Genomic DNA, 16,819 nt, shown 5'->3' with positions numbered 1-16,819 from the left:
GTCAATATGTTGAATGCCAGATAGGAGTGATCAATGCCAAGTGGGAGAGGAGGGATAGTGAGATCATGTACGTGTGACACAAAGGCTAGGGAGCCCATCAGGTAACCACTCTACTCGTACCTCCTTTATGTGGGAAACAGGTGAGCCCTCCACATAACAGCCATTTATGAAGGCCATTATATATGATTAAATTATGCATTGCTCCCATCTCCAACAAGTGTCGGCCATATCCTGTGACCCGTGGTACGTCCTTCGAGCGCCTCACTATCCCAAGCTCTACTGGATCTATCTCTGGTACTTTGAGAGGGTCAGCTCTAAAGTCAAGCAATTCAACCTGTCTACTCCCCATACACGCATTAAAGTCACCCAGGAGTAGAATCTCCCCCTTCCTAGAGAATTTCATGACATCACCATATATCGTCTCACATGGGATGTGTCCCTCTGTGGTGACCTCATGTGCATATGATGCTGTGTCCAGGGGAAAGTAGCATACCACAATGAAAATTGGTCCTATGACAAGTCCTGAACTCGTATCCACATGTGGCGTGCATGCTCCTCCTTTCGCATAACTGATAAGAGTGGTCTAAGATGTGATCTGAAGAGAACCGCCACTCCCCCCGCCCGCTGTCTCTCCTCCTCTCTCTCCTATGGGGTGACTCTCAATTGTATCATGTCACTGTGGGCAGCCCCCTCTTTAGGCTCTCATATATCTCTGTATAGTCTTTGTTGCTGTAGGTCTCTGAGAAACCCCTAGGGTCAGAAAAGAGGGTACCATTATAGTTCCACAATGCCATACTAAGCCTATTTTTGTGTTCTCATTGAGAGAGAGAGAGAGAGAAAGAAAGAAAGAAATTTTATTAGAGTCTTCGGAAGACTGATGGGTCTATGAGACTGGAAGAAAACCTGATACAAATCACAGTAAGGGTGGAGCTACTGAAATGAGCATCATCACCCGTGCTGAATCCTAAGTCTGATCATACATAATCAAATACATCTGAGTGTAACAATGAAAAGAAAAAGACTGGAGCGGAGCGGAATCCTCCGTATGTCATGTCGCCCTGGCTGGTACATATCCGGTGATGGGACGCTGGTGCCCGTCAAGGGATGTTGTGCGTCTCGGTCTCCTAGACGAGGCTCGATGCAAGACTAGAGCCACCGTGACTCCCGTGGGACGTATCCTGGGTCTAAACAATGACGGGAGGTCCCCCAGAGTGATCTGTGTGTCCCCTCAATGTCTCATGTGTCGTGCTGTGGTCGTCGGGTCGGGGTCTCTGTCACGTCTGCGGCTAGAGACTGGACGATCAATGTCACTCGATGGGAAGAACTCTATGATCCTACTCTGAAAGGTGTCTGATGATGTAGCCAAGCCCCATCGCTTGAGTAAGTACTTTCTGTGTCGGACCCCCTCGTGAATGAAGGCCGCGAGGCATCTCTGATCTGAGTAGGCGAGGAATCTGGAAAGGAGCCCGAAGCCGTCTTTGAAGAGGCAGTGGTAGCGACCTCGGATCTCGTAGTACACTGGGCACCTGAAAATAAAATGCTCCTCCGACTCAACCTCCTGACAGTCGCACAATATGCATAAGCGATGCTCCCTAGGAATCCCCTCTGCTCTGCCGCTCTCTATGAAGAGGCGGTGTGATGATACCCGAAACTGTCCAATGGAGATCCGTAGTGAGTGAGGCATATGAAGCTCAGTGTACCCCGGTGGTGTGATGAATCCCTCCTTCGAAATACAAAGACAGTAATCTTTGTAGAAACTCAACTTCACTAGAAGCTCCCTCGGCTCCAACCAGGTCCTAAAGGTGTGTAGTTGCAGGAGATCCTCTCGAATGACTAAGTTGATGTGTGGCCCGATCGGGATGGTGGGTGGGAGTACCGGAGGGACATCTAAACTGTACTGAAAAGGAGGTATCCTATCGATGTGAAACCCTAGTCTCACAAACCATCTGTGAGTCCGTGCATACCAGCATAGCTCGTCTCCCTCTACTGCCAACCTCATGGAGGAATCGACAGTCAACCATGGCAACCTCTATCTCCCTGATGTGCAGTCCCCATATGATCTAGCCCGGTGTAGGTGTGTGTATGAGATCTGGAGTGGGCTGGTGTGGGACATCATAAAGATGGTGTGCATACGTGTGCCAGACTCGTGTCGGTGAGGGGTGATGGAGACCTACGCTCAAGGAATCTTCGCCAAAAATCATGTTGTTGCTGTACAAGATGTTCAACAGCTGCTCCTCATTTCAACGAAGAAATGCCTGCTTCTTCCGACGTACGAGACGTCGGTACTTACGTACCGTGTCTGGTGTGTTCGGGAGGTGACATCTGGTTTCAAGTCAGAGCTGTCGGCGATAAGCCTTGCACTCCGCATCGTACCAGATGTTGCAAGGTACAAAAAGACTCCGAGAAGTTCCCTGGGTCTGACCATAAGGTACCATTACAGTTCCAAATGGTGCAGGCTAGGGTCTCAAAAACTTGAGTCTCATAGGCCCTGTGCCCCTAGGGGGTACAAATGGGAGCCCGACGGGTGCCGGTCAACAACCTACCATCTCGTACCACGGCCCATTTCCCCTCCTTGCGGGCAACATCCCGCTACTGCAGAAGAACTCGTCGCTCCTCAATCTGTAGTGGTGTCAAATCCTCATCCATGGACAAGGTGGGATGGTCTCATAGAGCGGCTCGGCGTCGGAGTGTTGCTAGTCGAGCATGTGAATCTCTGAAGCGAATGACTAGCGGCTGCTCTCGGTTGGGGTCTCACCCAACACGCCATGCTCCCTCTATGCCATGGTCGGGGACCCCCATGGTGGTGGTCACAAAGGTGATCACCTCCTCCATGGGCGTCGTAGTGGTGCTGGTGCTGTCTCGCATTGATAAGGAAAAAAAAGGAAACACAACCACGAATTATGTACTTCACCACGTCAGATAGCTGAGACTTCATAGGGATCAGCTACAATGTGGGCTCGTACATGATGAGCTTATGAACCAGGTTCTAGAGCAGATATCCAGAGCACACAAATATCAAGTCAATCTCCCACACAATCTGACTAAAACACACACACAGGAACACACAGACTCTTTGAGTCAACAAAAGTTCTTCATACACACAGTCGTTCTTTGTACGATAGATCAACCACACATGATGTATCTACAACACCTCCTTCCAGCAACTTGTATAAGTAAAACAGCTCGTACTTATGCTTCTCGTACGGAATCCTCATGCACAAAGAACCCCCAAGAATGCTAATCCATCGAGTCATCCCCTCCACCTATAGATTCATGAAACCTCAACGATCAAAGTCCCTATCATGACTTCCGTTCAGTCACTATTGCATCTGCACACAAGCTGTACGTCATACTCAGAATTGTAAGCAGCCACATCACGAGTGCTTCCAGCAGCGACAACTCCCAAACTGTCTTCTGTTCCAGCTAAGCTCCCCCATGCAGCCTGCACACTTGTGCGTGATTAAAGGTAACAAACCCACAGCCCAAAAAAATAAGCAACTCGTTCTTCATGTCGATCAGCCCGTTAGCTCTCCGCTCAGCTAATCATCAGCCTGTCTCTTCTCTTCCATACTACAGCTCTCCGCTCAGCTACCAGCCCATCAGCCCTGTGCTATTTTTTTTCAGATCATCACACCCCGTTGACAGCCCGTACACAGCCCAATCGCTCTCTCAGATCGTCACAGCCCTCTTCACCCTGACGCACTGCTCTTGTACAACAATTTGGAGCCCGTGAACCATCCGTTCATCGACCAGCAGATCCTTTTTCTCTCTCCTCCTTCTCCGCTCTCACCTGATCTCTTCCGCTCATCCACGTTCTCCAGAACTCTCCAGTAGTCACCATCCCACGTATCAGCCCACTCGTCAGCCAGAGCATCCCCAATCCTTGATCACGTAGCCACCTTGCATGCATACATTCCCTTCCGGATTTTCCAGCCACGTCATCACGTAGAATTTACCACTCTTGCATTTACAAAACGCAAATATCCCCCAAGGCACATTAAATGCACATTTTGGACCTTTGGTCACACAATTCCCACACACATTACCATGCACATTAAGACGTGCTTGCACCCCTGTACACACACATGAAAAGCCCCTTGACATGGACACCAAAACATATCAAATTCCTGTAACATGCAATAAAATAACCCTTCATGACTTGATTTTCATGACCCCAAAAGCATTTCACTTGACCACACACTGGACACCCTTGCTCTGGAAGTCTGGTACAATCACATTGCATTTCATCATTTCCCATGAAGTCCCTGCAAAACATACTTTATTGTCTCAAAAAACTATACATCAGTCCATCATGCTTGTGAAAGAAAAATCCACAAATGCCAAAAGCCGACACCTACCCTAGATGTGTACAACTATGTGCCTACCCACAGCTATATACAGTGCTCAAAAACTTGATACAGGTTTTGTCCTATCATTTTGCCCATCCCCCACTCTGCAAACATTCATGTCTTGCAGATAGGGGAATATAAGATTTGCATTTCTTCAGAGATATCCTCATCCATGAGGTCTTCCGGCTTGTCTAGTTTCATCACAGTAGGTCCACAGCTGCCCACACTCATGATCCTATGAAAGTATTTCTTTAGTCTGAAGCCATTGACTCTATTCTTATGATGCTGACCATCCACATTCTCAAGTTGATATGAGCCATTTTTAAATTTCTTCGTCACACGAAAAGGTCCATCCCATCTGGTCACAAATTTCTTCTTGAAGGTAGAATCGAGACTACTATTGTATCTCAAAACTAGATCACCCTCCTCGATTTTCTTAACCCTGAACTTCCTGTTTGCTCTCTTCTGATTCTCCTCTTGAATTAAAGCATAATGTTCCACCGCCTTTTGTCTGTCTAGTTGTGCTTCCTGCAAATCCAATAACCGGTTCTGGAAAGTAGAATTTGAATCCTCGTTTATCTTCATTAACATCTGTAATGCAGGAATTTCTACTTCCAAGGGTAATAGAGCTTCTTTCTCGTAAACAAGATGAAATGGTGAAAACTGGGTGCCTTCTTTTACTGCAACTCTGTAAGCCCATAAAGCCTAGTGCAAAGCAAGGTCCCACTCCTTCTCATGTGCTCTCATGATCTTTCCCATGATATTAGTACGCACACCATTAAATTTTTCATTCATCCCATTACATTGAGGATAATAGGGACTTGCATATCTGTATTTAATCTTCAACTTTCCACATAATAAATCCATCAATTCACTCCTGAAACCTGGACCTCTATCAGAAAGCAACTCCAGTGGCACACCAAATCTACAGCAGATATCCTCATACACAAATTTACATACAGATTTTGCATTGACAGCCCATACTGATCGTGCTTCAGCCCATCTCGTCAAATAATCCACTGCTGTCAGCACATAACAATTTCGCCTGGCTGTCATGGGTAGAGGACCGATGGCATCTATTCCCCATTTCTCAAAAATATTATAAGCGAGCATGATATTTCTGAGTTATGGATGTAAGATCCTCTTACTCATCTGCTGACACTGTAGGCATAACCTGCACCAATGTCTTATGTCTCTCTGGAGGGATCGCCACACATACCCTTCTTTAAGTATTTTCCTCAACGTGATTTTGAAAGCAAAATATCCTCCACATACTCCCTCATGATTAGCTTGTAGAATATGAAAAACTTCCTCATGCCAGGGAATTCTTCTGAGCACCAGATCAGCCCCTTTCATGATCTATCAGACAATAAGAAGTACAGATTTTAATAAATCTGTATTTTCTTTGTTTCAAAACTTCTTCAGGCACTTTACCAGTTAACAGGAAGGTTTCCTCACAAGCCAATGTCTCCCTTCCTTTGTATAAGGGCTCCTACACTCCTACTGCATCAACATAAGCTGCTGTAATTTCCTGCGCAGCATCATGTGCATTTACATTCTTACCTCTTTCAATATGCTGGAGTGTCCAGGCATCCAATCGATTTAACAGTTTCTTCACCGCGCTTATCCACCTCTTCAAATGAATATGCTTAACCTTCCAGACGCCTAAAATTTGCTTCACAACCAGCAGAGCATCTCCCTTAATCATGAGTCTCTTTATACCCAGACTAATGCATACTTTCAAACCTTCGAAGAGGGCTGCATATTCAGCTTCATTATTACTGCTGGCTTCGAGCTGAATTCCCATTTTCCGAATCTCCTTTCCTCCAGGATCATAAATGACAGTTCCTCCTGTACTTTTATTCAAACTTTTTTTGTAAGATCCATCAAAGTGTAAAACAAATGCATCCTCTAGTACTTTTTCTTCATTCATGTCAGTGTTCTTCTCCACATCTTCAACTAAAATAGGTCCTTCCTTATAGGTGAGGAGATCAGCCAAGGAAGCTCTACTAGAGTTCTCAACCAAGAAGGTAAAAGAGTACTCATGTAACTCTACTATCCATTTAATCATGCTCCTGGAGATGTTTGTACTATTCAACATATGAGGCAGTAGTGAACATGAGGTGAGAACCACAAAAGGCCTGGACAATAGATAAGATCGAAATCTCCTACAAGCATATAAGAGGCTAGCCAGGACCAATTCAGCTGCTGAATACTTCCTCTCTACTTCACTCTTCACCCTACTGGCATAGTAGATTGGCCTCATATATCTGGAACCCTCTCCCTGTTGCAAAAGAATAGCACCAATAGCATCTAGTCCTATAGACGGATTCACATAAAAAGTCTTGGAATAATCTGGTGGCTTTACACTTGAAACATGAGTCAAGGATTCCTTAACTGCCTCAAACACCTCTCCACTCTCTGTCGTCCATTTCAGAGGCTCAGATTTTACCACCTGCTGAAGAGGATACAAAATTTGAGATAACATATGAATAAATCTCGACAGATTCTTCACCTTCTGGAGAAAGGTATGCAACTGCTTGGTATTCTCAGGAGAGGACAGCATAACTAAAGCTTTCACTTTACCTGGATCCGGCTCAATCCCATTCTCAGATACAATATGCCCCAATATTTTAATGCTGGTCTGAGCTAACTGAGAATTCTTAGAATTTAATTGACCACCATTATTATCAATCTCATAAAATACCTGATCTAGCTTGCCACAGTGCTCCCTTCTTCCACTGTAGACACAAATGTCATCAATAAACACTTTACAAAATTTATCCAGGAAAGGTGATAAAATCATATTTGAATTCTCCTGATAGTGCGAGGGGCCGTTGGTAACTCCAAAAGGCATTTTCCTGTAACAAAAACAGCCCCAGGGGGTAATGAAGGTAGTCTTGATTTGATCTTCCTGGGCTATGGCTATCTGGAAGTACCCTAAATATCCGTCACACAAGCTGTACATTTCATGACCCGCCACTTTATCAAGAATATCATCCAGAAAAGGCAAAGGATAGTGGTTTCTCTTTGTCACTGCATTCAGAGGTTTGTAATCGACACAGACTCTCCATTTGCCCACACCTTTTGGCACTATGACCACAGGACTTATCCAATCAAAGTGAACTACAGGATAAATTATTCCTGCCTTGAGAAGCTTATCTACCTCTTCCTTCAGCACATCTCTCTGTTCCGGGCTTAATCTCCTTATTTTCTGAAAAACAAGTTTGGCACCTTCCTTCAGCTCAATCCTCAGAGGCTTCCCTTTAAATCCCCTGATCTCCTCATAAGAGGTGATAAACAAATTGGGGTATTTCTGCAACATCTTCAAATATTCTTCTTTCTCCTCAGGACTCAATGATTGCTCAATCAACACCTGGGTTGACTCTTGAGAACATTTTGGCTGTATTAAATCCTCGATAACCTCAAACCTATCCACCTCTTCCTCACCGAACCCTGCTGCCCCCACAAAATCTACCAGTGAATCCTCATCTACCAAATCCACCAATGCTATTGTTCCTTCATCACTTTTTTAAGTCACCGAGCTCTCATCCTCACTGCTGGTTTCACTTCTCTCTTCCTCTTCACTTGCTGAATCTGAAACTTCAGCCCTGCTTACCATATCGAAATTCAATTTCTTCCCATTCGTATGTACAGAAAAAATTCCTCTCTGCCAATTCTGAATTGCACCTACCTTCCTCAACCACGGCCTTCCAAGAATCAAAGGATAGGCTCCCAACCCCGCAGGCATCACATGACAATCCACTCGACATGAAACACTGAATGCCTCAACCTCCAGGCCAGGTACTATCCCTAAAGTCTTCACCTTGGAGTGGTTTGCCATTCTGATGCGATAACTAGAGGAGCGGGATATCTTCAGTCCTAATCTCTCCACACAAGCCTGAGTGATCACACAAATCTGCGCACCCCCATCTATATAGGCCTCTCCAAAACTTTTTCCTTTATGCCAGGCTTCTACAGCAGGTAAAAGATCTGGCAACTCTGACACAGACATCAACTTAATTGTACCTTTATGAGAGTTCTTCTTTGCTGGATTTACAGCCCGCCTCCATTCTTTTTTAAGCTTTGGGCATAGACCAATCATTTGGGCAAATGTAATGTCCGGTTTCCTCGCTGAAAGATCTTCTACCAAATCATAATCTCCCTGCTCCTTCCCCATGGGATAATCTGCAGTTCTGTACTTCCTTCTGGGCTTCCTGCTCTTCTTCTTTTGGTAGGTCATCATCTCCTCAGATTGCTTCCCCTTCTTTGGGACCAACCTCCTTTCTCTATCTCTCTTCCCTAATGGCATGACATCTTTAACTTCCTCCAACTCCAACAAGCCAAATGTAACTGCCTTACCTTTCCCTTTCTCTTATGTAGTGGCTTTACGGATTCCAGAGGTACTAGGCTGACCTGCATCTTTTACTTCTACACTATGATCATTCACCCTATTATTTAACCCTGTTGGCAATGGATAAACATCACCTCCCGCACGAGGAGGCTTATCACAGTGTGTGCTGTAATGTCCCCACTCTCCACAATTAAAGCACTGGACACAAGGTGCAAATGACCCTTGACCTTGTCCTGCCTGCCACGGGCCTGAATTATTTGAAGAAGGCATGCTGCCTCTACCATGACCACCCGATGATCTACCTCTTCCCCTACCGTTCATCAAATTCAAACTCAAACTCTTCATAAGCTCCGACATTTCATGAATTTCTTCTTTTATATTCTCCTCCTTCCTGACTTCAAGCTTTTGTATTTCTGGCTTCACATGAGAGAGAATTTCAGGCACATGCTGAACCATTGGCATCTCCTGCATCATTTGTGATAATCTTACATGCTTCCTCTCCTCTTTTGCTACCTTGAGAGCATCCTCATAAGTGACCAGCTCTTTACATTCAATCTTTATCCTAATCTCCGGCTTCAGACCAGCAACAAACCTATCCTTTTTTATGACTCTAGAAGGAACTTCAGGTAATAAGGCCACCTGCCATTTATTCCACAACACAGTGAACTTACCGACATACTCATCCACTAACTGAGTAGGCTGTTGCTGCAATAAACATAGCTCTCTCCAAATGCCATCAGGATCTCTAACACACATAAACCTATCCAGGAAAGCTGTCCTCACCTCTCGATAAGTCGGGTTTCTGTGAGCACCCTGATCATCACGCATCCTTGCAGAGAAAGTCTGCAACCAAGTTCTCGCTTCTCCCAACAGACAAAAGGATAGAATCTAAAGAAGAACTTCTGGAGCATCCATGTCTTTAATAAGAGCTGTGAACTCCAAGCACTCTAAAAACCTCTCTGGGTCTTCATTGGGCAACCCGTGAAATCGAGGAAATTCATGAGCCATCTCTCCTCTTGACTAACTTATCTCAAACACACTTCCAACCAGAAATACCACCCAACCTCTTCTGGAAAGAAAACAAAAATAATCACTGAAGAAAACTTACCCTGCATCTGACTGGCATTCTTCTTCCTAAGAGCAATCACTTTCAAAGCCTTTTGAACCTTAGCACGGAGACGTATCACCCGAAGTTCAACATCAAGGCATCTCTCTCTCCTGTGTCCACACTCCCCACATAGCTCTCAATGAATCACTCTCATGCGAGACTTTGTCTTTATAGTTTCAATCCGTAACCCCACAGAAATTCAAGCAACATTCCCCAGCCAATCTTTTGGGCCGTTTTGTCTTGAGTACCCAATCTCAATTCAAAACTCCTCCTATCCCAGTAGGATCGCCAAAAACATGATTGGGAAAAAAAAGGAAAGACAACCAAGAATTACGTACTTCACCACGTCATATAGCTGAGACTTCATAGGGATCAGCTGCAATGTGGGCTCGTAGATGATGAGCTTATGAACCAGGTTCCAAAGCAGATATCCAGAGCACACAAATAACAAGTCAATCTCCCACACAATCTGACTAGAACACACACAGGAACACACAGACTCTTTGAAAGACGGGAAAGAAGGCTTTGACTTGTTGTAGCTCTGTGTCAACAAAAGTTGTTCATACACACAATCGTTCTTTGTACGACAGATCAACCACACATGATGTATCTACAACACCTCCTTCCAGCAACTTGTATAAGTAAAACAGCTCGTACTTATGCTTCTCGTACGGAATCCTCATGCACAAAGAACCCCCAAGAATGCTAATCCATCGAGTCATCCCCTCCACCTATAGATTCATGAAACCTCAACGATCAAAGTCCCTATCATGACTTCCATTCAGTCACTATTGCATCTGCACACAAGCTGTACGTCATACTCAGAATTGTAAGCAGCCACATCACCAGTGCTTCCAGCAGCGACAACTCCCAAACTGTCTTCTGTTCCAGCTAAGCTCCCCCACGCAGCCTGCACACTTGTGCGTGATTAAAGGTAACAAACCCACAGCCCAAAAAAATAAGCGACTCGTTCTTCATGTCGATCAGCCCGTTAGCTCTCCGCTCAGCTAATCGTCAGCCTGTCTCTTCTCTTCCATACTACAGCTCTCCGCTCAGCTAACAGCCCATCAGCCCTGTGCTACTTTTTTTCAGATCATCACACCCCGTTGACAGCCCGTACACAGCCAATCGCTCTCTCAGAGCGTCACAGCCCTCTACACCCTGATGCACTACTCTTGTACAACAATTTGGAGCCCGTGAACCATCCATTCATCGACCAGCAGATCCTTTTTCTCTCTCTTCCTTCTCCGCTCTCTCCCCCCCCAACCTGATCTCTTCCGCTCATCCACGTTCTCCAGAACTCTCCAATAGTCACCGTCCCACGTATCAGCCCACTCATCAGCCAGAGCATCCCCAATCCTTGATCACGTAGCCACCTTGCATGCATACATTCCCTTCCAGATTTTCCAGCCACGTCATCACGTAGAATTTACCACTCTTCCATTTAAAAAATGCAAATATCCCCCAAGGCATATTAAATGCTCATTTTGGACCTTTGGTCACACAATTCCCACACACATTAGCATGCACATTAAGACTTGCATGCACACCCGTACACACACATGAAAAGCCCCTTGGCATGGACACCAGAACATATCAAATTCTTGTAACATGCAAGTGCACATTGACTCAGGAAAATAAAATTAAAAAACCCTTCATGACTGGATTTTCATGACCCCAAAAACATTTCACTTGACCACACACTGGACACCCTTGCTCTAGAAGTCTGGTACAACCACATTGCATTTCATCATTTCCCATGAAGTCCCTGCAGAACATACTTTATTGTCTCAAAAAACTCTACATCGGTCCATCATGCTTGTGAAAGAAAAATCCACAAATGCCAAAAGCCCACACCTACCCTAGATGTGTACAACTATGTGCCTACCCACAGCTATATACAGTGCTCAAAAACTTGATACAGGTTTTGTCCTATCAGCATGATCCCTTGTATCCGGATGTTGAGGGCCGAATTGAGAGAGAGAGAGAGAGAGAGAGACGAATTGAGGCAAGATAACTTCGTTAATAGCATGGAAATACCGTGCCAGCAAATGGTGTGTGTGTGAATGATGAAAATGGAACAAATCAAAAGTGGCATGGAGGCCTTATTTATAGGGGAAGCCCTGGTAGAACTGACCAGGCCAGCCGGCTGACCTGATTTAACTAGCCGATGACCCGAACCAAACGGGTGGGTCAACCCGATCTAATCTAGGTCTCAGGTTGGCCTCTAGCTGGCCAAACTGGGCTTGTTATTGGCCCATATTATGGCCTATACCAGGCCCTAAACCAGCTTGCTAACACACTGAGAAAGGACTAATTCACTATACCTCTCTTTGGGCAGGCACACCCACATAGCAGCCCTCAATCTCCAAATTTGAGATGCAATAAATTCTAACATGCTCCGCAAGCGATGACATGCTATTCTAACAAAGGCAAACTCTCTAAAGACTCTAGGTTCCCAATGTGGAGGCAGATCTCCTAATCTAGACCACGTGTATCTTGAGAAGCCTAGTGAACATCCTAAGACATCAGTAAAGTACTCATTCCACATGATGGGTCGTGTCTCCGTCTCATCCTGGGGCTTGTTGTGGCCTCCCCTCATGTCTAGGTAAGATAATAGTACTCTAAGCCAGCCCAAAAAATGCTGCCTCATCCTCTTCTGACTCTTGAGGAAGAGTTAGGTGAGATGGAATGATCCATTTGCGAATGACTCTTCAGACATTAGGCTTCGAGACTATTTTATTGTTTTGTGTGTTTCATATATGATGACGTTAGTGACTAGTCTAGAGTCTAGACTTGTCTCTACAGTTTAGTATCTTTGTGTGTTTAATCTTGGCATTACATGTGCGACATTATTTAATTTGTTGTTTCATGCTATTGAGGCATATGATATATCCCCAGTTTATAAATGAAGCCTGAAAGCTGTGTAAATTATGCTTTATAATGATGGACCATGGTAGCCTGTAGGTAAGTGGTTAAAGATTTTGATTTTCAAAAAGCTAAAATCTGAATTCTGACTGCTGAGCTTTCTAGTTATGAGGACGTAACATGTTGTAGCTCGTAGCTTCTATGACATATGTGTATGCTGCCATTATACATAATGCATGCAGAATGCTTTGTAGTTATCACATCACCATTTATTCATTTATTTATTCAACATGAACTTGGAGTGGCTATTTGTTCAGCCCTTTATATGAGATAATCCCCAAAAAAGCAGCCAGCCAGAGGGATATACTTGTGTTTTGAAAGATTGTAACCTTTATTTGGGAGTTGTATTTCTTGGTGTTTGTGTCACACTAAAGTTTCTTAATAGAATGTTATTTTCTCTTTGTTTTATAAAGGATGAACTCGGAGTGCTACCTCTAATGCAATTTGAGACTTTCATGTGCAAGTAAACCCAATACAATTTATTTTCTACATCACAAAACAAATCAAACTCAAGTAATTCAATTTTATCAATAAGAAAGGACAAAACATCAACATCCTAAAAGTTTATACATATTGGATTGAAATAGGAACCAACCTATAAAAGTACGAGGCACAACACCTGGAAATTCTAGATGATCATACTGCAAACATGGTAAAATGAAAATGAGATTACATTGTTTACTAAGATGATTCAATAAAACAGTACATTATGCTTAACTCGATGATACAGACATTTAAACTGCTTGGTTGTGAGCACAGACAAAGGAAAACAAAGCCACTTGCCTTATCTAGGTGCTGCCGATGGTACAAGAGATCATGCATGGCCTGAGATTGCAAAAATAACATATAACTCATATTCGGTGATTTGAGTCTAGTTGGAAAAATCAATCATAGAGTATGCCTAAGTTCTACAAAGCCGTACAGTGTTATTCAGGGAAGACTTGCAAATGACATTCTCCTTTGTTCCTATCTCCATACTCATTGTTATAAGGACACAAGGTTTTAAATTTCATGAAAGAACACTGGGTATTTTTTTGTATTTATCAGAGGTATATTTCTCTCCAAATCAGTGCAGAAGCATTGCAGTTTCCATTAGCACCTGGATATTGAAGCTCTCCTCCACTTTTGTATAAGGGGCCATCAATACATGAAATGCAACAATGCACATAACTAGCAGGTCCAAAACTGCAATACCGATAATAAAGCATTGGACAAGATAGAGAAGTTTAGTACCTGCACGATTTGAAGAAACTCGAAAGTATGGAATGGAAGGCACTTTCAGTCAATAATACAGAAAAAGAAAGGACACAAAGTATGAAAACCCTTTCTTAAATTTGAGGTTCATCTTTTGAGACAGATCTATGGGAAATCTAAGAAGAAAATTTTGATAACTCTCTCAACCAAATTACATACAAGACGAGTATTTCAAAAGTTGAATGTTACTTGATTGCCAGGATCAGTCTAAAACTGAGCTACATTTATTTCCAAGCAGGAGTATGACAGACAAATATACCGCAGCACATCTTAAGCAATTTGGACCAAAGTGCAGAAATCAAGTATCGGTGCTTCATTCACATTGTTTTGCCAAGGTCCTTGACTTTGGAAAGTCCTGCCTGTTGTATCCAGGCACACACCAGCTTTCAGCAATTTTAATATAGTGTTTTTATAGGTTCTCATTGTTGAAGTCAATGCCCACCCTTTGTCATCCTTCAACATAGCTTGGTTGCTCAGCTGTAAGGCCCCCATATGAGGAGAAGCCAAAAGCATGGTAGCATAGCTGAAGAAGGGATGCAGATGCATCAAGGATCAGCCTCCCATTCCCATGATGGAAGCGGCTGCATTTGGGACAGTTCTTTGCTATCAAAGACAGCTTCTTGTTGTCCATGAGGAAGATGATGAGGCACTGCCTCATACACTTCATGCAAGCTGATGATTTGGCACATGGGCCACATGGCGGCAAAACAGCCAGAAATGAAGCTGCAGATGATGTGGCAGCAGCCACGTATGAAAGAATATACATGTGGCAGATCAGCCCGCCTACGTGGCATAGTTGGCGGATGATGTGCATTTTTCTTACGTTATGCAGTAGACAAGATATGTCCCTCCAAAGGGAAGAGCACCCCGGAATATGTACGAAGTGGATGGTGGTGATGTGAGTGAGTGTGAACAAAGAAGACACACGACGAGATATGAAGAGGCTCACACCTCTTCGTAAAACCCCATTTACTCAATTGGGATACACTTAGCCCAATTAGATGACTACGGTTCCCCCCTCAAGTTCTTGGACCTTATAAAAACGAACTCTAATGTGTCTACCCCCACATAGATGTCTAATGCATGACTCTTTTTATTTTATTAATAAGTGTTACATGTCAAACTTTGGTGCCGTCTAGAGCAGAGGCTCCAGTTCGACGGGCCCTATCTACTCAAATGATCCACCGCCGTAACGATCTAGATCGGTGTCCATCATAATCATAACATACGTTGCACCATTAGATTGGTGCATAATGTAATAATGTCCTAATGTCTATTAACCATTTTCCTTGTCATGTCACTCCCTCCTGCTGGATGAGCATAAGTCCTTTTCTGAAATATCTCTTGCCCCTTTCTCTTGAGTACACTTTCTCTTTATTTCTTGCCTCTTTATAATCTGCAAGTATCTGTGGAAAATCTATACAAAACTCTTCTTCTGTCCATAGTGCATCACTGTGGGCTGGTTTTAAAACTTTAACAGATACATCTCTCTTGATGGTACACAGATTCCCGTTCCCCTTGATGCTGCTGAACGTCAAAAAATGTGTGAGTACCACGGCAGTATCTTTCATTTTGATCACATGAAAGGCATTCTTCATTCACTAGTTAAATGGTAATCTCAACTCATATGCTCGGAATCCCTCTTTTGAATGCAATGTTGTTAAAATCTCTTCTCAACCTGGGTCTTCATGATATCCTCAATAACTTGCCCAATAACTTGTAAGAGATCCTCAACAAACTGGTCAGTAGCAAAAAATTATCGCCCCCACATGTGTTATTGAAGTGGGTAAAGATTGGCCATAGATGATTTCAAATAAGATTTCTTGGTGGAAGTATGTGTAGTATCTCAAGCGGGGGGGGGAGGGGGGGGGTCCTATTCCTCCAAAAATGTGATGATTTAAGGGTGCATGCATACAAGGGAGAGTCACCCACCAGTTCACTGTCGAGAACCAAAAAAATCTACTCAACATAACTGAAAACCTTGCTATGATGCCTTCCCTGCATGTGCTAGATCTCCGCCCTGGTTCTGCTGCTCTGCTTCATCGTCTACAATCTGCCAGAAACAATTCATGGTCTTCGACTGCCCTGTTTCCACTGCTCTGTTTCGTTTCTGCCCTATTTTCATTGCTCTTCTTCGTTTTTAACCTAGATTTCTGCCCTGTTTCTACCATGTTTCCACTGCTCTTCTTTGTCTACCCCCATCTAGCTGCCTAATGCACGACTCTTTTTATTTCATTAATAAAATAAGCGTCACTTATCCAAATTTGGTGCCGTTCAAAGCGGTGGGTCTAGTTCGGCGGCCATTTCTACTCAGATGATCCACTACCATAACCATCTCAGTCGCTGTCCATCATAATTATAACTTATGTCACACCATCAAATTGGCGCATAATGTTATAATGTTATAATGTTTATTAATGATAAATAACCATTTCCCTTGTCATGGCACTGCCTAGATTTGGATCTGGTGGGCTATATCATGAAGGTTGCACTCCGCTCTCCATCACAATCACATTCATAAGTGACTCTTAACCTCTTCATCACGTTAGGAGTGCAAGAGTGATTAGTCAGTGTGCCATGTGGCACATCATTCCTTACCTCTTGTCTCAAGAGTTGTGCAAGGAAGGCTATTGGAATCTAGTAGGACGAAAGCGTGGTTTCCAGATATTGTACCTAGGGTGGAGCTTTAATTTTCAACCTGATTGAGCTATATATATTCAAGATCTAATTTGTAAAGGCCTTCTATCTCCCCCATGTGTGAACTATTCTTGGTTGAAGATTTCTTCTGCTAATGTGCATTGCATGTATGGTGAAACCTCTCACATG

At 43.7% G+C, this 16,819-nt stretch overlaps 1 protein-coding gene across 11 annotated transcripts in view; it reads right to left on the bottom strand.

The window, feature by feature from the left end:
* Window positions 1-16,819, bottom strand: part of ALG12 (homolog of asparagine-linked glycosylation 12) — a 64,480-nt gene that overhangs the window by 16,574 nt on the left and 31,087 nt on the right. For 10 of the 11 annotated variants that reach the window (XM_087397399.1, XM_087397403.1, XM_087397405.1 and 7 more), the window contains exons 2-4: window positions 13,839-13,924; window positions 13,523-13,564; window positions 13,335-13,380 (exon numbers count right to left, since the gene is read on the bottom strand). In XM_087397399.1, the coding sequence (XP_087253525.1) occupies window positions 13,335-13,380; window positions 13,523-13,564; window positions 13,839-13,924 (174 nt within the window). The remainder of the gene's footprint in view (window positions 1-13,334; window positions 13,381-13,522; window positions 13,565-13,838; window positions 13,925-16,819) is intronic. The other variant, XM_087397402.1, reaches the window with a different exon arrangement.

Source organism: Dipteris shenzhenensis, chromosome 26, assembly GCF_047967505.1.
Source record: "Dipteris shenzhenensis isolate YYH24624 ecotype China chromosome 26, Dip_SZ_1.0, whole genome shotgun sequence".
Lineage (NCBI taxonomy): Eukaryota > Viridiplantae > Streptophyta > Polypodiopsida > Gleicheniales > Dipteridaceae > Dipteris > Dipteris shenzhenensis.
This window is presented reverse-complemented; position numbering and strand designations above follow the sequence as displayed.